Source organism: Neolamprologus brichardi, chromosome 13, assembly GCF_056152115.1.
Source record: "Neolamprologus brichardi isolate AB-2024 chromosome 13, ASM5615211v1, whole genome shotgun sequence".
NCBI lineage: Eukaryota > Metazoa > Chordata > Actinopteri > Cichliformes > Cichlidae > Neolamprologus > Neolamprologus brichardi.
The window spans coordinates 30,842,098-30,867,800 of NC_142116.1; the positions used below are offsets into that span (position 1 = coordinate 30,842,098).

Genomic DNA, 25,703 nt, shown 5'->3' on the forward strand with positions numbered 1-25,703 from the left:
AAAGCTCCAAAACCAGATGGTGTATCTGAAACTGCACAGTAAATATGGCTGCGCTGAATCAGCACTTACAGAGTTAAATTTCACATTGATGCTTGTATTTGGTGTTAAATTTACTCTTAAAATTCAGAGAATTGACTACCAGCACTGGGTAGTGTTATATGAGATTAACACTACCGGCTAAATTACTCTGTAAAGAGTATTATTAATAAATTTAAGTGTTAATATGCGTGTGTGAGTGCATACACTCACAAAATGTTTAGTAACTTCAGATCCTGCAACAAGCCCAGGTCCAGTTTACTTTGGTGATTTGGACTATTCCATTTCACAGCTGTTGTTACAGGCCAACGCATCTATTTGTCCTTTCATGTTGTAGTATTACACAACAAGTTTCGTAATTCATTCAATTTATTGTCTTTATTTATAACTGATGTTATTGTTTCGTTCTATTATAAAATTTTATTCCATTATGCTTTATTAGCTGCTTCGGTGAAAAACAAATCAGCAATGCAAAAAAATAACCATTGCAAAACAACATACTGGAAAACAGTTATTCATCACATGACTGCTTCAATATAACACTTGGGCACATATATGCGGGACTTTTCGTGGCTGTTTTGATATCGCTCTCTCTCTTAACCGATCAAATCTCACTGTGATAGCAGCTTTAAACTCGGTATGACCCAGTCTGGATCACATTCCAGCATTTTGTAGGCTGGTTTTCCTACAAAACACAACAAACATTAGCCCGCAAAGCCACTGTGAACAAAGCAGCATAGCAACAAATTCAATTCAAATCAATATAGGACTTATTTCAGGGTTCGTACAGGTGCTTGAAATCCTTGAAAATGCTTGAATTTTAATGTTGTCTTCTCAAGGTTTGAAAAGTGCTTGAATTTCAGATGTGGTGCTTAAAACAGCTTGAAAGTGTAACTGTATTTCATTCACCACAAATAACTACCTGATTGAATAGTTTTCTTATCAGATAGAGAAATAAAATGAGTCGCAAAATGTAAAAGCAAAATTTCTCCGCCTGGGCTGCCTTGCGTCTGTTTCAACGTGTGACCCCGCCCCTCCCTCGGACAGTCGGGGATGAGTGCGCTAACATACCTGTAGGTTGCTGTTTTAATGAGTGTTTGATGGAAAACGACAATGGCGGAGTTTGCGCTCTCTAGTCGCATGATAGGTGAGTGCTAGTAAATAATTTTCCAGTACGTGTACATTACACATGCTATTTTTTAAAATTATGATTATTATTTTGCTAGCTATCAAACTCGCTGGAGAAATGATTGAGTAGTATGGCAGCTAGGGATGGGTATCGTTTAGGTTTTATCCGATACCAGTACCAAACCGGTACTTTTGAAACGGTGCCGGTGCTTAAACGGTGCTCAAACCGGTGCTTAAAGAATGGAGAACACAAAATTGGTCCAAAAACCTCTCATGTTTAGCTTTTTTTTGTAAAAAGATAACAATGTTAGCCTTTTCTGCAGCTATAGGGGATTTATGGTATCACTCTTGTTGTGGAAAAAACAAACTTTGTCCAAAAACCTCTCATATTTAGCTTTTTTTTGTAAAAAGATAACAATGTTAGCCTTTTCTGCAGCTATAGGGGATTTATGGCATCACTCTTGTTGTGGAAAAAACAAACTTTGTCCAAAAACCTCTCATGTTTAACTGTTTTCCACTTTTTCTTTGGTCATTTTAGCCTTTTTGTCCAGGGTGAAGGGAGTATCTGCCATCAAACAAGAAGACAGCCGCATGTAATTACGACGGTGTTTGCCAGTTCACCTTACATGCATTAATGTAATAACGTGGTTAGCCTACTCAACGTAAATTACACACGAACAACATGAAGCTACTCACGCAGAGAAGAACGGCTGCTGCTGCATCATCATCCTCATCATTTCTGCTACACTGGCAGGGCTAGGGGCCAGGACTCTCCTCTTCGGGTCCGATAACAGGAACCACACCCGCAGTAGATGTGCTCTGTGTGAGGTCTCGCAGCAAGCTATCAAATACGGCGCATTTCTCGGCTTTTAAAAAGACTCTATGCGTCGCCAGGTGTTTCATCAGATTCAAGGTGTTACCTCCTTTGACAGTATCACAGTATCAGCTTAAAGCACTTGTTGCAGCTGCTGAGTTTGCATCTTTTGCTGTGAAGTACAGCCAGACTTTTGACCGCTTCGCCGCTTCGCCTTGGGCGTTTTTAATCTGTAGCTCTGCTCTAAAAGAACGTACGTACCTGGGCCCGCCTACTATCCTCGGAAACGTAAAATGATTGGCTGGAATCCAAAGTGTGCCATAAGGGCACCGGATACCGGTACCCATCCCTAATGGCAGCGCTATTATAGAATATGCTGTGAACATAGCTAACATTACTTAGCAGTAATATGAGTTAATTTACCCAAGTGAAAGCTTTAACATTAGCCCGATACATAAGTAGCTAACTTAAGGCTTTCTGATTAACCCTCTGGGGTCGACGGACCCAGAGTCTCCATTTCAACTTGGGTCGAACGTGCGGACTTCAAACTATAACAGTTTTTAAATTGTGTTGATAGGTCACGTAAAACCGATGTTTTGTTTTCTGAATAAAACAGTGGCGTTTACTCTGGAAAGCAATGGTAAAAACAGCGTTTTCTAAGGAGAGCGCTAGCAAACACACTTTGCCTGTGAGTGGAAAAAAGAAAAAGAAAAAAACACTCCTTCCCTATTGGTGGAAAATGTACCATGTCGACCAATCCAAAAATGACATGGCAACATGTGGCATTTGGTTGTTTGGGAAGAGGCGGACGTTTTAGGACTGAGTGAAAAAGAGAGAGAGTTTTGATACGTGAGAGATTTGTGACGTTTACCTTAACGAGTCTTAAGTTAGTGTGTTGTCTTGTGTAGTTAGTGTGTAGTCGTTGTTTTGTTTTGTGCGTCAGTTCTACTAGTGAACGTCACAGTTGCTGCCTTAAAGCCACCAAAGGCAGACTGCAGTGTAAACGCTGAGTGACACAGCTGCTGTCAGACCTGCAGGTTTATCCCTGTGCTGTTCTCCTCTGTGTTAGAGTGACACAAACTATTTTTTGGAGTTGCATAAATAATTTGTGTGCCTTCTTCTTCAATGCAGAACAGCTGATTGTTCTGTAAATAGTTTTAAATTGTTATATGAAAAACGTTGGCTGCATTTTTAGGTAAATAGTACCATGTAACTTTGTTTGCAAAACTTGTGCATATATTTTTTAACAATGTACAATTTCTATTTGCATTTCAAGTTATGAAAATGATTCGTTAAACATGCTTGTGGTTTTTACAGTCAAAAATATCTACTCGCATTTTAAATTTTGTCTGAATTTAGATAAATTGTGCTGATACAGTATATCAAAATGAAAAATAACAGATTAAAAACTCTTTATCTTGCAAAAAGTGAAATATAGTAAAAAAGGGCCAATTATACCCTGGACACCAGAGGGTTAGAGGCTAAAAGCAAAGTTGTCAGCAAGTACTGTTTATATTTGTGTGTATTGCTGCAGCTTCTTTGGCTATTAACTTGGTGCCTTTGGGTGAAATAATGGTAATATGAGTGATCCATATGGTCACAAAGAATAGCCACTTGTTTCTGTGCTACCAAAGTTCCCCGGCTTTCATTCCAAATGTGTTTGTCAGCACCGACACATTAAACTACTTAAACATTATAAATGTCTTCAAGCTCACACTGAGGCCTGTGGGGCACAATCAGTCACTGAGACAGTGATTTGTCTTAATTTTCACATGGCATTGCTTGAATTTGACCCTGAAAAAGGCATATGAACCCTGTTATTTGTAACCTACATGAACAATTATGTCAGACCTTCCCAAAGTGTGGGGCCCGCCATGGCAGGGGGGGTGCGGGATGAAAAGGGGGAAAAAAAACAAAAACGCTTGGACACTGCTAGCACAGGGCGCCTACAGAAACGCAAAGCAGGAGATGAAGCACAGCTGAATATGTTTCCAAACCAACTTAATTCTAAGCCAAAGACTAGAAAATATGGTGAAGCAAATCTTCTCTTTGGTTTCACCTGCACAAGTGCTGAGGTAGGTCTTCCCTGCAGGATTGGTTTTCCCTGCGTCGGGAGCAGCGCTGGGCTGTTTAAATGACAGACAAACAGGATCCCACATTCTTGATTTTTAGTTCACAAACACTTGTTGTAATGACTAACTACTCCTGACATGTTGGAGATATACATATTATACTATAGTCAAAGGAGCTTGCAAAGAAAAGCATCTGGACTTCTTTAAGTTACTTGAAGACGTTTCACCTTCATCCGAGAAGCTTCTTCAGTTCTAAGGTCAAATGGCGGGGAGTCCCAGATATAAACCTAGTGGGAGTTTCCCCCCACAGAGGGACAAAAGGACCCCCTGATGATCCTCTAATCGCCTGAGCCAAGGTGTGAAACTGGGTGTGGGTCCCAATCAGCCAGAGTTTCGGGGGAGCTCATCGTGAAACCTGGCCCCACCTTATCATGTGAATTCCTGAGGTCAGATGGCCCAGGATGTGAGTAACCATCTGTCCTCTCTGCCCAAAATGTGAACGCTGGCATCCTCACAGTGACCTTTGACCTTTAGATGCAGATGGACAGCTGAGTCTTGTTCTGTGGAGGTCTCTCCAATGTAGAGCTCAGACTCATGTTAATTATGAGCACGAAATCAGTTTTTCTGTTTGGTCATGACTTACAATATTTTGATTTATTCTTTAAACTTTGATATTGTGCAAAAGTCTCGAGCCACCCATCGTTGCTGTGTTTTGGATTGGAGAGGCCAGACTTTTACCTACTGTAAATTTTTCAAGTGCTCTAATTAGGGAATTCCCTTCAGGTGAATGCATTAGTAAATCATCATGTGTGCACTCCATGAATCTGGCCTTCAGAAAGTTCACCTCAAAAGAGAGAGCAGTTCATGAATTTCATAATAAAAGCATAACAAAACTGTAACAATATTGCTATCTGACGTTGTGAGTTTGTACTTCACCTTAGTGAGCGAGAAGCTTCCCAGCATCCTCACATGGTGACAAAAGGATCTGCTGTAATACTAATGATAGTCTGGACTCTCCTGCCTGTCTGTAAAATGATTGTAACGATTTACTAAAGATGTGCAGGCATGTGCAATATTTTTATAACAAATTTGTCCAAAGGTGAGGACACATTTTTCACGTCCCCCCTTCACAGTGCAGAAAGAGAGTTAAATAAATACAAGTGGTTCACAACCAGCAGTTTACTGCATTTTGAACTATTGTTTAGATATGTATGTAACATACAGTATATGTACACATGTATGGCCATGTCAAGTCCAACACTGTGTCTAATATGTCATACTAACGTATGTGAGTTTGGTTAGTTTTTCATATGTATGAATACGTGTGTGAGAGGGATATAATATTTCTTAGGTAATATTAGTGCACACCAACTCTGGACTCTACTTTCTACTTTTTATTTTCAGTAGCTCTTTTATTTACGTTTTTAAGTATATGATCTCACTTTGCTGTGCAAAGGTCATAAATCGAGTTTTCTTAAACAAAGTTTGTGGTAATCCAGAGCACACATCTGAGTTCTCTGGGAAAACATTCCCTGACTTTCTCAGCCCTAAAGCTGATGGACTAAGTACACTGAAAAAAGGAGACTGGCCATCTCTTGGATTTATATTAGCATCTTGCGTGTATTTAACACAAGTGCCTCATGTTTTAAGGTTAGGTGTAACTATTTAGTGTAGAAACTACATGATATGCAGAGAAGGTACATTAATTTGTTCATATCACGTTCAAGTGAAGTAAGACAATAATTAAGCAATGTCAAATCTCGCGATATCGCACGTGATTTCATCTTGCATTCTTTTGATCGTGGGTAAGGACTGCCGCCATCTCAGTAAAGTTGTGCTGCCCGCCACTACTTTTTTCGGTAAGTTGCTGCCTGCCACTACTTTTTTTTTTGGTATATATGTTGATTTTCTGAATGAGTATTTTCAAAATTACAGCCAAATGTGGTTTAATGTCTAGTGTGTCACCATGTAACGTTAAATAAAGAATTGGCGCGTTTTCATTTGAATTTTTTTTTTGACAAGGAGCCGTTAAGTTGCAATTAACTTTACTCTAGCATTGTTTGGTCTTGAATTTCAATTAGTTTGCAAAATGATTGTTCAGTTACATTATTCAACAGTGTGTATTGCACCGTGGTGAGATTTTGACTATCAAACCACCTCTGCTAATGTAATCGGTGGCATTAAGTTAGCTTACGCCCTTCAATGCCTTTTTTTTTTTTTTTTTTTTTTTTTTGCTGCAGATTGAGAGACAAAGTCTATTCGCATTTCACTTGAAGTAAGCTGCTGGATCGGGGGTTTGAGTTGTTGTGGTAAGAACGTGACATTGTATTTTGTCAAAGTTTTCGTAATTAATTAATCGGTATTAATGATACCAATAATATGCAAAAATATGCAGTACAGTACACTCAAGCACTATTAAATATATGAATTCTAAGTACAGCTATCATTTATGCAATCTCTTTGCAATCAGTAATTTGTTTAACTCTGTCCAAAAATTGGGTTATCAATATTACACTTTGTGAATTGCTTGTCATAAGTAATTTAGAGAATCATCATTAGATTTAAAGGTTCATCCTTTTACTGTTGTGTATACCTTCCCATTGTTGTTCTCTTCATTCAATAATGCATCCTTGAAATATCAAACACCATTTTGTCCTCACTACACCTCACCCCTTCTTTATTTTCTCTTTTACAGTGAATGGTGCTAGAAGTGTTGCAGTGACATGGTAAATGTGGCAATGTAAGACCTGCCCTTCAGTTTTTCCAAGTAGGTCCCATATTCTGAAACATTATCGAGTGAGACATAGGCACTTTGGAAATAATAATCGTATTCCATGTGTTCATGCAAGCTGTCCATGCACTTTTAAAACATGGAATGCACTATTAATTCATTTGAATAGATGCCACGTTGTTAAAAATAGTCATCATCAGTCACAGGGATGTACATTTAGCTGTCATTTGTGTTCTTGTAAGGATCTTGTGTCTGAGAGAGATTGCTGGACTCACATTAATGCACACTTGAAGAAAAATGAGGTTGTAACTTGTATGTTTTTGGACTGCAAATTCAAAACAAACGTCTTCGGATCTTTTAGATCCCACAAGAGTAGGAAACACAGGTGTTATTCAGTAAAAAATCTTAAACCAGGAATAGTAGTATCAGACACAGTTGCTTATCCAGAATCTGCCTCCAGTACCTTTGATGAACACATTGGTGAGGATGCTCAGCCTGGTAGCAGTGCTGATGCTTCACATGACCTCCCCAATGTAATTGAGCACAGTTTGGCAGCAGCTTTATTAAAATTGGAACATTTTTCTAATGTACCAAGCAGAGCAATTAATGATTTTTTGGTAGAACTTCATCACTTAACTGACTGTCTCTCAAAATCTCAGGCTGAAGGTGTTCTAGTGGACATTTTTAAGAGGAACAACCTTCAAGTTGACAGAGCTGTCATAGAGGAAATCACTTCTTCTCTGTGGTTAGCAAATCCTCTAAATAAGGCCATAGAAAAGGGTGGGCCATTGAGTTCTTCATATCAACGCAATCAATTTTACAAGGAAAATTTTAATGTTGTTGAACCAGTTGAATATATTTTAGATGTGAAAGAAAACAAAACATTGCAGTATATTCCCATCCTAGAATCCCTGCGAGTGCTGCTGAGTAGGAAAGATATTGTGGACAAGATAGTTAGAATTCATGAAACACGAAGGGAGACTTTGATAGGAAAAGAAATTTTGTACAGGTCTTATAAGGATGGCCTGCATTGTAAGGAAAATACTTTGTTTTCAGGGGAAGAGCTAATTTTATCCATAACTTTGTATGTTGATGACTTTGAGGTCTGTAACCCTTTGGGCACCTCCCGCAAAACTCACAAACTTTGTGCTGTGTACTGGGTACTGAATAATCTACCCCCAGATTCTCATTCTAATTTATCCTCAATTTTCCTGTGCATTTTGTGCAAAACTGACAAAGTAAAATCATTTGGGTATGACAAGGTATTAGAGCCCCTATTACACGACCTAAGGTCTTTGGAAGTTGATGGAATTTTTGTCCCTCAACTGGACAAATCTCTGAAGGGGACAGTGCAGATTATTGCTGCTGACAATTTAGGAGCACATGGAATAGCAGGCTTTGTTGAGGACTTTACAGGCCCCTTCATTTGTCGTTTTTGTACAGCAACTGCTTCAGACATTCAATCACATGAGGTCAAGTCAGGAACTTTCATTCTCAGAACAAAAGAAACACATGAAACCCATGTCAGAGCAGCCATAGATAGTGTCACTAGCTATTTTGGAGTTAAAAGAGGCTGTCCTTTTACTGGAGCACTTTCTCATTTTCATGTTGTCAGTGGCTACCCTCCTGACATTGCCCATGATCTCTTTGAAGACATTGTGCCTGTTGAAATAGCACATTGCCTCAAGTTACTGATATCAAAGAAGTATATCTCCTTGGATGATATAAACAATTCCATATTGCATTTCCCATACAAGTGGACAGACAAAACCAATAAGCCTCATACTTTGCCACAAAATCTTTCAAGCAGGAAAACCATAGGGGGCAATGCCCATGAAAACTGGTGCTTGTTAAGACTACTTCCATTTCTGATAGGCCCCAAAATCCCTGAACATGAGCCAGTATGGCAGGTCTTGTTGGATCTAAAACAGATTGTTGAGCTAGAGGTTTCTCCAGTTCAGAGTGAAGAGTCTATTACTTTCCTTGAGAGCAAAATTTCAGATCATCGACAAAGGTATCAAGAGGTGTTTCCTAACAACAAATTGCTGCCTAAACACCACTACATAGAGCATTACCCACAACTAATTCAGCTTTTTGGGCCTCTCGTGGGACTTTGGACCATCAGATTTGAGGCTAAGCACAGTTTCTTTAAAAAGATTATGAAACACACCAGTTGCTTTAAAAACGTCCCTCTGTCTTTGGCTGTGAAGCATCAGTTTATGATTGGTTATCACCTGTCCTCTCCAAGTATTGATAAACCACTGCTGGATGTGTCAGAAGCACTGTCCCATTAGATGTTTTAAAGGAAGAGCTAGCTCAAGCTTTCAAACAGAGAAATCCTTTTGTATCTGAAATACACATTGCAAAAAATGTTTGTAGTAAGGGAATACAATACAGGCCTGGTATGATAGTGGCATATGGTTCTTGTGGTGGCTTGCCTTAATTTGGGGAAATCCATCAAATATGCATTTTGCAGCAGGGACTATTTTTTGTGTTAAAACTGCTGTGTGGATGGTATTGTGAGCATTATGGAGCCTTTCAGCTGACTCCATGTCCGGCACGAGAACTTGCTCTTGTGGAAGTCTCTGAACTGGCTGATGAATACCCACTGGCTGCCTATGCAGTTGGAGGTATGCAGATGGTGACCTTGAAGAGATCAATCTGTGTCTTTGGGTAAGATCATTTAAAAATAATTGTGCTGGGTGATAAGTATGTTGTACTCCATGTTTAACCTTGTTTGCATGGGAAATGGTGATGGAATTGGCAACATCATGCACTGGTGGATGTGATTAAAGAAAAGGAAGGACTGTTGAAAAAGTGTGCACGGTGTAAAAACGGTCTCTGCTGTCACATATAAATGTGTATGGGATTCCTTGGGCACAGTAACTGGTGTTTTTTTTGTGTATTATTAACTTAATGTCTTTACAATTTTGACAAGTTGATGTTGACATGTTTTTTTTTCCAGAGTTAAGTTGTATTCGTGTTATAATGGTAAAATATGATGTTTGTTATAAAACTGATTGTAATTACATTTTCCTATTCTTTCCTAACAGACAGTGAAGAATGACCATGACAGCTCCAGCTATTCTCAGAGTTATCCTTGGACCAGACAGTAGTCAGAGGGTCATGATTTCTGCTGCTCTGCCTTCAACTGTTGCTGAACTGGAAGCTGAAATAAAGACTCAGTGCAAAATAATGGAACCCTTCCGATTGCAGTTCATGGACACACTTTTTGACAACGAGTTTGTGAACTTAACTTCAATGGAAGAAATCCAAGACAAAGCGACAATCAAAATTGTATACACATCCTTCCAACCTCAAGACCAAGGTGAAGACACATTTTCTTTTCCATCAACCAGTGCTCTTGATGACACATCTACTTCTGGTGACAGCACCATGATTCTTTCATCTCCAGAGTCTACATCATCACGGTCTTTGTGGCCAGATTTGTTCTGCATTACCCGTTTCACATATGATGCTGAAATTAAGCTTGCGCAGGCCCATGTAGCTTTCAAAGAAAATGGGATGCTGCTGATCCCTAATCCAAAGCTGAAGTCCGACATTTTGGAGGGTTTAATACAGGAGGTAGTCAAGCACACAGTCTACCTCACAGACAGTAAGTTTGACCAAGTTGCAGAGGCACTCATCCTGAAGCATCCATGTTTAAAAGAAAAAGGCTCACACAGTGGCTATGCGGGATGGAAGTTGAGCCTCAAATACAAGTTATCAAACTACCGCACACATCTCCGCAAAATAGGATGTCCTGAAGTATGTGTCAATTCCTTTAAAAATAAGCCAGCTGAGAAATGTTCCCCTGCTTCTGCCGTTAAGCGACCAAAGAGGGGTGAAGTGGATTACTGCCCCTCTTTTCCACTTGGAGAAAGTGAACAGTCCCTTGAGAAGATGAGGGTTGAACTCCTTTCCGATGTGAAGAGGCGCAACAACAGAGAGACAGTCATGGATAAAATGAACAGAACATATGCATTGAGAAGACAAGAAGTCATTATTGATGCTCCCATGATCAGAAATGTACAAGAGAGATGGCCGGCTCTTTTCTTCCCAGCAGAGGTAATTTAAGTGCGGAAAAGAAGACAGCAAAAAAAAAAAAAAAAAAAAAATGCATTAACCCTCTCAGGCTCAAATTAAGTTTTTGTTGCTAATGCACAACCAAGTCCCGCAGTGGTACTTCTGAGTAAAGAAAACTCATCAAATATGTATGTGGGGTAATCAGGTTGTTAGTTTTTAACTGTTGCAAATCGGCAACGCCTGCCTCGAGAGGGTTAACTAGTTGTGTCATAGATGTGTTGATGTGTAAAGGTAGTCCATATGGAAAAGAAATATATAAATATTCTAAAGTTTGTATCTGTCTTGTGTGAAACTTGTATGAAAAGCATACAAGAGAGAAAACAGATATAAGATCCCTTGAAAAATTATATAAATGAAACTTGTATGTTTTGGATGCTTACTAAAATAATATATGAAAGTGGCCACTTTCATGAGTAAATCATATAAGCCTTATGTGATTTACTATATCAAGCAAGCCAAATCTGATGCAAGTCTTTAATAAGTTTTTTCTATTTCTTTTTCATATGGGAGTGCTTGACTTTATTAGGCTGTGTGTCGATATATTGCATAGCAGAGTCCAGATGAAGAACTATGCTCTATACCAGCCATTATTTTAAAATAATTTCATGTTGTTTCAGATAAACGCAGAGTTCAAGCGCATCACAACCATGACTTTACAGTCAAGAGTTCTGTCACAGCTTGACTATCTCTCCGAAAGTCTCCTGAAAGTGTTTGCAACGCGATCAGGGGAGCAGGGCAGGAAGATAAAGGATGTAACTGCCATGATGACAGTAAGAACTTTTAAATTATTTAACTACAAAGTGTATATGCATTGCATTAGGTCAGTAAAAGATTTATACGTTGCATCCATTGGAAAGCTCAACTTTTACTTGTGAGTACCAATTCTACTGAAAGGACCCTATCATTTTCGTCATGCATTTAGTGTCCCACTGTGAAAAATTGATCTTTTTTATATGATCTGGAAACTATTTAGTCCACTTCCTAAAAATCATGTCACACTTTTGAAAATTGTTTTGCTGGTGTTGCATGTTGATGACTGGTTCAAAAACTCTATAATATTTGTCTTTGATCACTTTCTTCTATGCTACTGAAAATTTTTAACTTTGTTTTAACTTTGTTATAATTCTTAAGGATGACATTGATGCTCGAAGGGAGTCCCTCATCAAAGGACTGTGCTTCTATTTGAATGAAAATCCTGACATCTTTGTGCAGGAGTATATGGTGAGTGTTTTATGAGTAGATTGTGGCTTTGCAACATTTCAAAATGTATTCAGATAGCTATTTAATTCTCCTTGGACTAGGCAGGCCTAGTAGTCCTCTTTAATAATATGGCAAAGAGATTCTAACACTGAGATTAAAACAAAAGGTTAAACTTGTTCGCTACATCCCCTTTGTTTGAAAAAAAAATTGCCCAACTGTGAGGCTGAAAGAAAATCTAAATTCTTCTGAGTGACATAACCTGGCTTGCTGGTGGCCCAATGTCTTTCTAACAAAAGACTAATGTAGACCTTGAATGCCCTTCATTTGAAATAAAAAAACAAACAAACAAACCTGTGTGTGTGTGTGTGTGTGTGTTCTATTTGTTGTTGTCTTTTTCTTTTAGAAACAGATCATGAATGGCAGCATGACAGGGCACTGCATATAAAAAAGAGAATTTGTCTAAAAAAGGAATCTTAAAGAAATGTTTTATCTTTAACCAGGACATGACCGAGGCCACTGCACTGACTGCTATAGAGAAAACAACGGTGGGCATTTATGTCTCGAGAGATACGCCAGGCAATGACTGTCCTGATGTTGGCATCATCATCGAGGGTGTGGTGGTTCTTCAGGATTTGGATAGTGTGGCCCTTGCAGTTGCCATGCTTTTTGGACTGTTTTACTCGTTGAACATGAGTTACCCATCAGAGCTCCGCTACACCTTTGAGGTCATTCAAAGGTGGTAATGGAATTGGATGCAACTCAGCTCTCAAGAAAAGCCCAAAATTTAAAGACAAAACTGCTCATGTAAAGAAAGTTCACTGTTGCTCTGCATGTGAGGTGGTTTGCTCTCTCACTTGTTCTTGTTCGCATTTTGGAGGTTCGATATCAACGACAAATCAGTGTTCACTATTGTGTGCTTTGTAAATGCCATATAGATGGGGCCTGGCTTGGTTTTGCTCTCTGTTCAAGTTTTCTAATTGGCAGCATTTTTAGATTTTTGTTTATTTGTTTTTAAAAGTGAAGAAATGTAGGGTTATTCCCCCCCAAATAGTCCCATCATGGCTGTGTGAAACAACATTTTAGGTTTAATTCAGTTGGTGTAAGATTGCTTTGATGGTTTTGTTTTAAACCAAGATGTTGCAGTATGATCATTGCTAGAATTTTTGAAACTTTTTTTCGTATTTGTTAATTTTTATTAAGTCACTCTATCACTGTTATTTCTGTGGCTCTTTAATAAAGGTTTTGCCTTGCAAGTGGTATTTTTTTTCTTTTTTTAGTAATTAGGGCAAAATGCATAATGTTAATGATAAGGTTAATAGGTAGGTGTTTCCCAATCCAGTAATTTTAGAGTTAATGGTAACTAACATTATGTTAAATTATTTACAATTGTAATTGTTCATTTAATCTTAAAACCTTAAGCAGAATTTTTTGTATTACTGTTCTCTTTCAAAAAGGTAACCTGTGTTTTTCTGTGTTTTGTCAAGTCAATCATGGCATAGATATTAGACCTTTTAGTTTAGTTTTTTTTTTTTCTCTCTCCACTCAGGTTACATTCTTGAAAGAGAACAGTGCGATATGTTATAAAGCTTACATTAAAAAATGTGTACTTGATACTAGAATATAATAACAAATTGTTAAACGAAGATAACGTGTAGTATTTAAGTGACCAATTAGTGTTGGGTAAAAGTTACTCAATAGTGTTGGATTAAAGTGAGAAAATTATGAAAGAATAAAATATTCCAAGACCTCAAATTACTTCAGCAGAACATGTCTCATTCACATTTTATCAACACAAAATTTATAGGTTTATTGAAAGCGAATAACTTGTGTTAATTTAACGCAATTTTTTCATTTGCTGCCAAAGCAAAGCATCTGTGTGCAACAAATGTCCACCATTGAATTAAGTAAATCTAACATGCTCTTTTTTTCAGTGTAAAGCAAGTGTGTAAGTTCATCTCTGAATGTTTGTAAAGCATTCCCACGTTAAGATTAACAACCGATATATGGAGCGACTGCCTCTTCTTGCTGCTACTTCAATCGTGAAACTGATCAATGATCAGCTGATCGTCTCTCTTCTTTGTTTTTGGCCCACTTTGCGCCAGAAAGAGGAAACCAGCGGCTGAACAACAGCAGCACGTTTAAGCTTGATAAGCTGTTGTTAGAATTTATTTAATATTACTTTCTACACCAGGATCTTTTTCTACAGCTGACGTAACTGTGCAGGGGCGGATCTAGCAAAGTTTAGCCAGGGGGGCCGATAGGGCATGAACAGGGAAAAGGGGGCACAAAGACATACTTTTCTTTCTTGTTCTCATTTAAAATGTCGAGCTTTTAATAAATAATTATCTGACTCTTACACCCAAAGTTTTAATCTGATGTAAAATGTATAGAAGTCCATTACTGTATATAGTAACTGTTAAGTCTAATATACCCTAGTAAGCTGTAGTACTTTTTCCTTTGGGAACCATCTGTGCAGTCTGCAGTTCTGTTGAAGAAAGATGTTGAATCTATTTAATTATTCTTGAAAAATAATTTATTTCTGTGCATTTTTTTAAGACAAAACAAATTGTCATAGCCTCAAGTTAAGACAATATATCTTCAGACACTCCTGACGCTCACAATTCAAGAATTTTTTCCTCACCTATTATGGCCATGAATTATGTTTGTTTGAGGATAGGAAATTCGTCCGTCGCTCAGATTTCTTCAGATTTCAAACTCTGGAAATGAGGCACTTTTTTCTCTCGTCATATCTTTTTGATGGATTTCAACAGAGCCCTGAACATTTCCATGACTGTTCACCACTGTCTGCTGTTTCTTATGATGAAAGAATGATTTTGATGCTCCATATAGATTTACAGTTACAAAACGTTGTTTGAGGGCAAGTCGAGGCAGTTTTTGCTTCGCCTCTACTCAGTTACAGTGTGTTACAAGTCATATATCTTTAATAATTTATACTTTAATTATGAATTATGAAGACCTGAAGATTCTCCCATTTCTTCTGAAGAAAACAATGTCAGAATGACCGTTCTAGCCCAAACAGTTAGGAAATTATGGCCATTTGTGTTGCATTTGTGCCAAATCACAGTATTTGTCCTAAAACATAGTATTTTTCCCAAATTGTAGTATTTGTGCAAAAACATTGTACGTCTGCAAAATCATAGTATATCTGCTATGTTATACTATTACTACTAAGTCATAGTATATCTGCTATGTTATACTATTACTACTAAGTCATAGTATTTCTGCTTTGTTAAAGTACTTGTGCTAAAATGTAGTATTTCTGCCAAATCATAGTATTACTGCTATATCATAGTATTTCAGCGAAATTACAGTATTTCTGCTAATAAATAGCAGGAATAAAATGATTTAGTAGAAATACTATCTTATAATACTTTTACTCAATTATAGTATTTCTGCCAAAGTTTAGTATTTCTGCTCAATGACTGAATTTCTGCTATGTTGTAGTATTTTTGCTAGATTATAGTATTTCTGCTAAGTCAAAGTATTTCATGTAAATCATAGTATTTCTACCAAGTCACAGTGTTTCTGCTAAATCATAAGTAATGTCTCACATGCTATGATTTGGCAGGAAAAATATTATTTAGTATAAATACTATGATTTAGTACGAATACTATGATTTATCACAAATGCTATGATTTGGTACAAACACTGTGATTTACCAGAAATACTGTGATTTGGAAGAAATACTATGTTTTATTAAAATTACTATGTTCAAACTTTAAAAAATTCTGCTCTTTCTGCTAATGTGTGCTCTGACTTTTGGTGCTCATAACTTCTATACTTAGATATTGAATTTTATATGCAATTTTCTTGCCCATTGAAATGAATGGAGCACATTGTCAGTGTGGTCACTGATTTTACTTGCCGGGTCAAGCTGTGTTTTAGCTCAGTGAGATGAGGCCCGGGTTCAAATCCTGCTTATGGCAACAATATTTCAGTTCACAGTTAAACTTTTTAAACTCTTTTCAACACAAATTTCAGCTTCTTCACCTCTTTTCAAAAGAATTTTCAGTTTTTTCACCCCGGAAACTTTTCATCTTCTTCAGCTATTTTCAGCAAACAGCTTCAGCGTTACAGCATCCACACAACATTTTTGCAGGAAATGCAAATTTTTATAGTTAAAACTTAGCATCCACCTATAATGTGGCTCCAACCCTGCAGTCCCTCAAAGACTCACCAGTTTGTGTTTGGCATCCGTTAGGTGGGTCTCCTCATAGCTGTCATCATGGGCCGTCCAGCTGTAAGATACCAGGAAATGCTGGATGGGTGAGTGGTAGGTGACCTCCGGATGAGCCCAACGCACCACCAAAGCACTGCCATTGACATGCTGCACCTTCATGTTTATGGGAGCACTACTGCAGACTGGGAGGAGGATGGAAGCAGGGTCAATGAAAATCACAAGTGAAGTTGTGGATATGTGCAGAAAGAGCAAGAGGGAAGGCGTGAAAGTGCAAAATATAGTAGCCGGAAAAAGAAAGGTGAGAGGGGAATGAGGAAGGGTAGGTAGGAATAAACAAAGCAATGCAATCAGATGGAAAAAAACAACAACATTTATGAAAGGATGATGAATAATGAAGAATATGTTAGTACAAAGAAGAGGAGTGATAGGAAAGAAGAAAGAACGGAGATTAAAACAATGAGAAAATGAAAAGAAAAATTACATTTAAGAAAAATTAAAAGCAAAATGGGAGGAAATGGAGAAATTATAGAAATAAACATAAGAATAGAGATGAAGAAAGGTTTGAGGAAAATAAAGAGGAAGTAAAGAGGAAATGGGAAATTAAGACAAGTTACAGGAACGGATTATAAAAATGAGAGTGAAGAAGGAAGTGAACGTGGAAGAATGGGCATGAGAAAGAAAGAGGATAGGGAAGATGTAAAAATATGTAATGTAAAGGGAGAATGGAGGAGGCAGATGATGATTAAAGACAAAGAGAGAGAGATCATTTAATGACTGAATACATTGGCTCAGCTTGTCTTTCAGAGCAACATAAATAAATGACAGGACTATAAAGTCAAATGCACAAATAAATGCTTTACAGGTATTGTAGCTGTAGATTCACATGGCAGCATCTGACCAATCACAAATATGGACAGGTCTACTGATCATTCTTTCAACAGTACATGGTTCTGGGTCTTTTTGACCCAGCATGTTGAACTTCATGTCTTTTGTATTATTATGTTCTAATTTGTTTAGGTTTCAGTTAGTTCTGTTGATATTGAGTTCAGTTCCTCTATTTAGTTCTTGTCTAATTTCAATTCAATTCAATTCAATTTTATTTATATAGCGCCAAATCACAACAAATGTCGCCTCATGTCTGTTGGTTTTGGTGTCGTGTCTTCAGTGTGTAACTCTGTAAGTCTCCCTTCCCCTTTGTGTGTCTCAGTGGTGTCTTTGTCCTGTGTAGTGTCTCCTCTTGGTTCCCCTTGTGTCATCTGTCATGTGTTTTCTCCCTAGCTGTCATGTTGTGTGTATTTGTTTCTTAGTTATGTCCGTGCTCCATCTACGTTTTCTATGTCCCTGATGTTATGTCAAGCCCGTGTTTCTCTGTGCTTCCTGTTTTACGACAGTGTCGAGTCCTTTGTCATGTTGTCTGTATTGTCTTGTTGTCTCTTGTGTCATGGTCTAGTTCTAGTTCTCTCGTTTCCCTGTGTTTTGTGTTTTAGTTTTCCCAGTTTAGTCAATCAGTCTAGTCTAAGTTCACGTTTTGCCTTTCATTTATGTTAACATTATCAGCCTGGAATAAATGTCTCGCCTTTTGTTCCACCTCCCTTATGTCTCAGTGTCTGCATTTGGGTCCTTTTCGTCTCTCCACACAATCCATTGTTGTAAATCTTGAAATCAACATCAACAAATAATCTAGGACATAACAAAAGAACTGAGAAGAACATCTAAATAATAGCAGGCCTCACTTGCCTTAGATAAGGTCAGTGTTAATGAGTTCATGATATTGTTCCAAGGCAAAAAACACTAAGAAGAACACAAAGGCTCGTCTCACATTTATAAGAAAACTTCAAAGTCTTGACGATACCTAGGACTTTGGGGAAAATATTCCATGATCTGATGAAACAAAAACTTTCTGGAAGAGTTGCTTCTCATTATATCTGGTATAAAACTATCACACCATAGTAGTGTAGTAGTATGATGGTGTGGGGCTGCTTTGTTGCTTCAGGACCTGGAGGACATGCTGTAATCGATGGAATCACAAATTCTGTTCCTGAAAGAAGAATGTCCAGACATCACTTTGTGCCCCAAAGCTAAGTTATGCAGCAGGACAGTGATCTGAAACACACCAGCAAGTCCTCTGAATGGCTAAAAAAACAAACTAAAATCAAGGATTTAAAGAGGACAAGTCAAAGACTCAAATCCAACTGAGAAGTCAGAGATGAGATGACTGACTTTTTTTCTTAATAAATGAAATCATAATTCCCAACTCAGGTTATCTTTGTCTAATATTATCATCTGTTTGATGATCTGAAACACTGTAACAATTTGGAAAGAGTAAGAAATCAGGAAGGGGGCAGCACTGTAGCTATAAGTCTTTGCCGTAGTCATGAAGAAAATAACTATAATTTAATATATTAATGTTTTAATAAATTAATATTTAACGTTTTTGAAAATATTTTTCATTAAAAAAAACAACAACAGTATTTGCAGTTACTGAAATACAATTAACCTTTCTTCATTTTTCTAAGTAAATATATATATATATATATATATATATATATATATATATATATATATATATATATATGAAAAAAAAACAACTAAAAAAAAACGCATTCTAAAACAAAGACAACCCCCCCCCAGTCCCACACAGATCAACACAGCCATCAAACATATTAGAGGAATATAACAGTAACAGAAGTACATTTAGACAGGAAATACCTCTAGAATAGCAAAATAAGAGAAAAAGGGTTGCCACTTGTGAAAACATTTGGCTGTGCAACCTCTCAACGTATATTAAATTCGTTCAAGTTTTAAAAAAAACATGACATCTTTAAGCCACTGGAAAACAGTAGGATAGGACTTCCAATGCAACAATATTAGACGTCTCGCTAATAGGGATGTGAAGGCTATAATATCCTTTTGTGTGGAATCAAGTGTAAGTGAGCGAACAGGAATCCAAAATACAGCAATCAGAGGACAAGGATGAAGAGTTACCCCAAGAACAGTTGACATAATAGCAAAATACCCTGTCCAGAAACCTTGTAGCTCAGGACACAGAAAAAACATGTGGCTAAGGTGACAAGGAGAACCATGGCATTTATCACATTTATTTTCCACTTCTGGATACAATTCAGAAAGTCTAGACTTAGAGAAATGCACCCTGTGTATGACCTTAAATTGAATAAGTCCAAGACGAGCACAGGAGCTGGAAGATCGTCCCCTCGCCTGTTCCCAAGTCTCCTCTTGTATTCAAATTCCTAGTTCTCCTTCCCATGTACACTTAAGCCTAACATTAGAGTGGTTACTAAAAGACAGAATAGCATCATAGAGTTTCGAAAAGGTTCCTCTGTGATGAGGAATAAATGATAATATTTTATATTTTGAACCAAAATTCTTATTAATTGAAAGCTTAGATATATTGCTGATTTAAGTGTTTCCTTCTTTTTTCTTTTCAGTAGTACATTTGCCAAACATGATGATAAACTTGGATAGTCTGGAAAAGCATGTTTAAATTTGATTATGGTTTTTTCATTGATTGGGCGAGGTCACTTAGGAATATTTTGCAGCAAGTGTTTCTTCACCATCTACAACCAGGCAGCTGTTGAAGTGACTTAAACTTTTTGTCAAAGGCGAGAAATGTGAACTCCAGGTTGTCACCGTTTTATTCCTTAGTTATATTTTGGAAGGACAACTCAAACCAGACCCAGCAGAAACTTATTGGCCAGTCTCTCAGAATCAAAAGTAACTCCAACATTTCCTAGGTTTCCCAAACTTCTACTGTAGCTTCATCAGGGATTTCAGTAAGAACGCCCTGCTTTTAACCCAACTCACCTCCACTAAAATCTCCTACCAGAACCCCTCTGCCCGACTGCCTTTGACCATCTAAAACAACATTTTGCTGCAGCTCCCATTCTATCTCAACCTGATCTTTCCTGCCAGTTCATCATGGAAGTGGATGCCTCCAACTCCAGCATGGGAGTTGTACTCTCTTGGCAGCAAGAAGGTAAAATGCATTCTTGTCTTTTATCGTCATCTTACCCCTGCAGAGCGCAACTATGATGTAGGAGACCAAGAGTTGCTGCCATCAAGATCGCTCTTGAAGGGTGGAGGCACTGGCTGGAGGGGGTGGTCCCTTCATCAGACAGGTCACAAAAACCTGGCCTAGCTCCAGTCAGCTAACCGGTTCAATGCCTAACAAGTCAGATGGGCCCTATTTTTCATACCGTTTAGGAATATCAAACCAGACACTCTCCAGGAAATTCTCCACCTCTGCCAGCAGAATCAGTCTTCCTCTTTTCCTCATTTATCATTGGCTTCCTCACATGGGTGATTGAATCTGCCGTCCACAAGCTTAACAGACCAAACCAGACCCCATAAAAAATCTACAGGGTTGCCTCTATATCCCTTCTGCTGTCTGGGCACACACCACCAAATTCACCTGCCAGCCTGTAAACAACTGTGTTATAACCTTCATTCAACATCTGTTCCAGTGACCTGCCTTGATTAACAATGTCCACAAATATGTCTCTGCAGTCTCTGTCTGTGCACAAGAAGAGTCTTCCAGCTCTCCTTATGCAAGTTTGTTCAGACCTTCCCCAACTCTTTGTCACCCTTGGTCCCAGATTGCACTTGATTTTGTTACTGGTTTTCCACCCTCTCCTGGCAATATAGTAATACTTAACATAAAAGATCAATTTCCCAAAGCTGTTCATCTCATTGCCCTGTCAAAAGTTCTCTCATGTCAGTTTGTCCTCCCTTGGATACCAACCACAGGTTTTACCATCTGTTGAAGGTGAGCTTTTTCCCCCTGAATCCCTGGAGCCTAGTGTTAGGAAATAAAATATAAAATCTGAATGCTGATTAGTGTGTTTTATGAGAGGCCCAGACTTCAGTGTAAAACTAGGTTGTAGGCTGACAGGAAACTGCATGCTTTTGCAGAAGCATGGTAATTGCAGTAGAAAGTGAAACCAACTAGGCTGTTTGATCGAAACTTAAAGTGTGGTGTGACATAGAGAGCAAGTATATTAATAACTAGGCTTCCGTTTGGGCTTCAGACCTTAAACCATTGTTTTTCTTGTGACATTACCAATAAGTCTGATGTGTCACATGGCCGTCTTCCTATTGAAAAAACAAAAGTTGTATCCAAGATGGCCGACTTCTAAATGGCCACCATGGTCACCACCCATCTTGAGGAGTTTGCCCCCTCACATATACTAATGTGCCACAAACAAGACTTTAATATCACCAACCATTCCCATGTTATTACGGTGTATCCATATAAATGGCCCACCCTATATAACACTTTACTCATTTTTCTTAAAAGAAACATGTTATATTACTTTCTCGTTACTCCATAAACCAGCCATCTCCAAACCGTTTGCACAAACTTGGGAGCAGAATATCTCTGTATGCTGAAGCATTAAGAATTTGTTTTAGTGGAACAAATGAGCTGAGCTCAACTCCTGAAAAACACCCCCACATCATAATGCAGTCAGACAAGTATCGTTCTCCTGGAAACCCAAACTCATGCACCAGATTGCAAGACAGAGAAGCGCGATTCGTCACTCCACAGAACATGTCTCCAGTGGGAGGTAGTGAGGTGGTGGTCCACTCCTGAGTTCTACAAGTTTATCCTTCAGAACTGTGGGAAGGATGGTGTTAAAGGCACTGGAGGAATCAAAGAACATGATTTTCACAGTGCTGCCAGCGGTCTCTAAGTGAGAGAGGGAACGATATAGGAGGTGAATGACGGCACCATACGCTCCGATGCCAGGCTGGTAGGCAAACTGAAGTGGGTCCAATGATGAGCTCACCAGGGGGCGAAGCTGTGCCAGGACCAGCCACTCCAAGGTCTTCATCAGATGGGATGTCAGAGCCATCGCCCTGTAGCTGTTGATGTCCTTGGGATGTGGAGTCTTTGGCACTGGTACAACACGAGAGCCCTGGAACTCTCCCCAGCCTCAGGCTCAGGTTGAAGATGTGCTCCATCGCCCCACCCAGCTGATCTGCACAGGACCCGACAACCCTTGAGCTGATGCCATCTGGACCTGCTGCCTTCTTGGCTTTAATCCTCTTCAGTTCCCTCCTAACCCGTATGGTTGAGAGAGACAGGCTGGAGCCGTCTGCATGTGTACTGGGTGATGTGGTTGGGGGTGGGGAGTAGTGAGCAGGGTGAGTGGAGGAGGTGTGAAGTGGCTGAGGTGTCAGGAACCACAGTGGCAGTTTACAGAGAGTACAGTGAGCACGAGAGTCCATACAAACAATCCACATGCTGTGAGTGTGTAGATATTCCCGAATCTACCTAACACAGCTCATCAGAGTAACTCTAGAAAATAAGAGAGTTCAGCTCACTGCCCTATTATATTGTCCGTGACACTACCAGTATAAATGTTTTAAAAGTGTCATATTGGGACATCATCGCTATAGGAATGCCATGCATTTACGTTCCCACAACTACGAGCCAAGCCTAGTTACATCTGCGTGCAAGAGTTGTGTGTCAACCTCCAATGATTTATGTCCACATGTACACACTTCGAGTGTGGCACTAGTAGTTGGGGATGTACAACACAAAAGTATACAAATGAGTCAACCGAGCATCACTAGCTGCACTCCCTAGCTGCTCGCTGTGAGAGGAAAATGCTTAAAGTAAGTAGTTCAAAACCCAACTCACAATATCCCAGCTTAAAGTCTCAAGCAGTGCTGTTATATTTAAGTTAAAATGTATAGGGAAAACACTACTTCGGCTACTGTCACAACTATTGCAGAATAATGCCGTTGCTACTGCTGTCACCTTGTTTGAACTGTTGGGAGTTTGCCCAACCAGTCTGCATGTATTTTGTGGACTTGGAGAAGGCATTTGACTGTGTCTCTCAGGCTACGTCCACACTAATGCGTTTTTGTTTGAAAACACATCGTTTTCTCTCCGTTTTGGCCTCCCGTCCACACTGAGACAACGTTTTTGCTCAAGGAAAATGCAGTGTTTTGAAAACACTCTCGAAAGCGCATACATTTCAGAACTGAGCTGTCCCATCGCAGTGTGGACACTTGAAAACGCAGACTTTCAAAAACGATGATGCATTTTAGTTACATGATGCAGTCATGTGACCAATTAAACAAAGATAGCGGATGACATTATACAGGAGTTGTTTTCTCTGCTCTCAATTTTGAGAGCCCTATTAAAGATTAATATCAGTTTGTACATGCTCCAGATAGCTTTTGTCAAATTATTTAATTCTTACTCGCTTTGGCAACTTTGTACTTTTGTGTAGGGCTGGGCTATATTATACCATTCACGGTAATACCGACGTGAATTTATTTAATATTAATTTCTAGTATCAGCTGATGTTTGCTGGAGCCACAGCTGTAAAAGCTGCTGGTCATGATGTGGGTTTGGATATGTGGTGAGAGGGAAACATGAAGATGAAACCAGGAGATGTCCTTACTGAATCATCAGAGCTGAACAGCTGATGGAGAAACAGGTTTACCTTTTAGGTGACATGAATGAGTTGAAGTTATGAACTGTTTCTGAGAGACAAATAACACCAGTATCCTTTTCTAAGTAGCTGACAGCTGGTAACTGTGCAGGGGCGGGTCTAGCAAAGTTTTGCCAGGGGGGCAGGTAGGGCATTAACAGGGAGAGGGGGGCACAAAGAAATACTTTTCTTTCTTATTCTCATTTAAAATGTCTCGCTGTTATTAAATAATAATCTGAGTCTTACAACCAAAGTTTTCATCTGATGTAACATGTATAGAAATCATACATATACCAACAAGACTGTGCATCACTGTCACAACAGCATCTGTTTTCATTCAAAGGCTTTATGGCTTTAATACCTGGTGGGCTGGTCTCTAGTCAAAATGCCCGGGCCCATTTTTTGTCCCAGTCAAGCCCTGATGTTGATAAAAGATGAGTGTCATGAAGCTGTGTTTGCATTTATTTTCACTGCTTTCCACTCTGGAAGTCTATTTATAGGCTTTATACAACTTGTTTTTTTGTTTTTTTAAGTTGTTGAATATAAATATTATTTTGCATATCTCTGAAAATGGCTTTTTTTTATCCCAACTCTCAAAAATCATGGTGCAGACCCCAATAACTTTGATAATCTCCTATATCAAATCTATTTCAAAAATTCTTGAAAAAGTTGTCGCCTCCAAGCTTCACTTAAACCTCAGTAACCATAATCTCTATGAACCATTTCAATCTGGTTTCTGCCCCAATCATAGCACAGAAACTGCTCTGTTAAGGATTACCAATGACCTTCTGATGGCAGCTGATTCTGGTCTCCTATCCATCCTCATCCTTCTTGATCTTAGTGCGGCGTTTGATACCATGGATAGCATCCATTGGCATTAGTCACACCCCCCTTACCTGGTTTACCTCCTATCTCTCAGACCGCACTCAGTTTATCCAATTTAAATCCCAGACCTCAAGTCTCTGTCCTGTTTCTGCTGGTGTGCCCCAGGGTTCAGTATTAAGGCCTCTTTTATTCATTACTTACATGCTCCCTCTTGGTCATATGTTCCAAAAATATAATATAAACTTTCACTGTTATGCCGATGACACCCAGCTCTACCTTTCTTCTAAACCCAATTCATCCCTCCCACCTTCCTCCCTCTCAGACTGTCTTATTGAGATTAGATCCTGGTTCTCCTCCAATTTTCTCAAACTCAACAGTAATAAAACTGAAGTTTTACTTGTTGGTACACCATCTATCTTAACCAAATCCCACAGTTTTTCCATTAACATTGAACGTTCTCCCACCCTTCCCTCCCCTCAGGTTAAGAGTTTGGGTGTCATACTTGATAATACTCTTTCATTCCAGTCTCACATTAATTACATAACCCGGTCTGCTTACTTCCACTTACGTAATATTAACCGACTCCGCCCCTTCCTTCCTCCCCATGCTGCTGCCATCCTTGTCCATAGTCTTATTCCGTCCCGCATTGATTACTGCAATTCCCTCTTATTTGCTCTCCCTAAAAGGTCCCTTCATAAACTCCAACTTCTCCAAAACTCTGCAGCTCGGATCATAACTCTACTCTGTTAAGAGCTCATACTACAACAGTTCTTCAGCAGCTTCACTGGTTGCCCGTAGAAGCCAGGATAAACTTTAAAATCTTACTTCTCACGTACAAGTGTGTCCATAAATCTGCTCCGTCATATTTGTGTGACCTGCTCCATATCACCACTGTTTCCCGCCTTCTCAGATCATCATCTGCTATTCATCTTACTGTTTCATCCTCACGTCTCATCACTGTGGGGAACAGAGCTTTCAGTCGCTCTGCTCCTCGGCTCTGCAACTCTCTTCCTCCTGCACTAAGAAATATTGACTCCCTCTCCGTATTTAAGACACAGCTCAACACATCTGTTTAAACTGGTTTATTCACTTTAATGCTGATTTTATCTGTTGTCAAGTTCTGCTTTGCAATTTTAACTTATTTTA

At 38.8% G+C, this 25,703-nt stretch overlaps 1 protein-coding gene and 1 pseudogene across 2 annotated transcripts in view; one reads left to right on the plus strand and one right to left on the minus strand.

Annotated features, from left to right (window-relative positions):
* LOC102785259 (receptor-type tyrosine-protein phosphatase gamma-like) overlaps positions 1-25,703 on the minus strand; it is a 327,441-nt gene that overhangs the window by 40,712 nt on the left and 261,026 nt on the right. For both annotated transcript variants that reach the window (XR_015719939.1, XM_087850446.1), the window contains exon 9: positions 16,267-16,451. Coding sequence is in view for 1 of the 2 variants with exons in the window: in XM_087850446.1 (XP_087706572.1) it covers positions 16,267-16,451 (185 nt within the window). In the remaining variant the exon portion in view is untranslated. The remainder of the gene's footprint in view (positions 1-16,266; positions 16,452-25,703) is intronic.
* LOC148100045 (uncharacterized) lies at positions 10,307-12,875 on the plus strand (annotated as a pseudogene).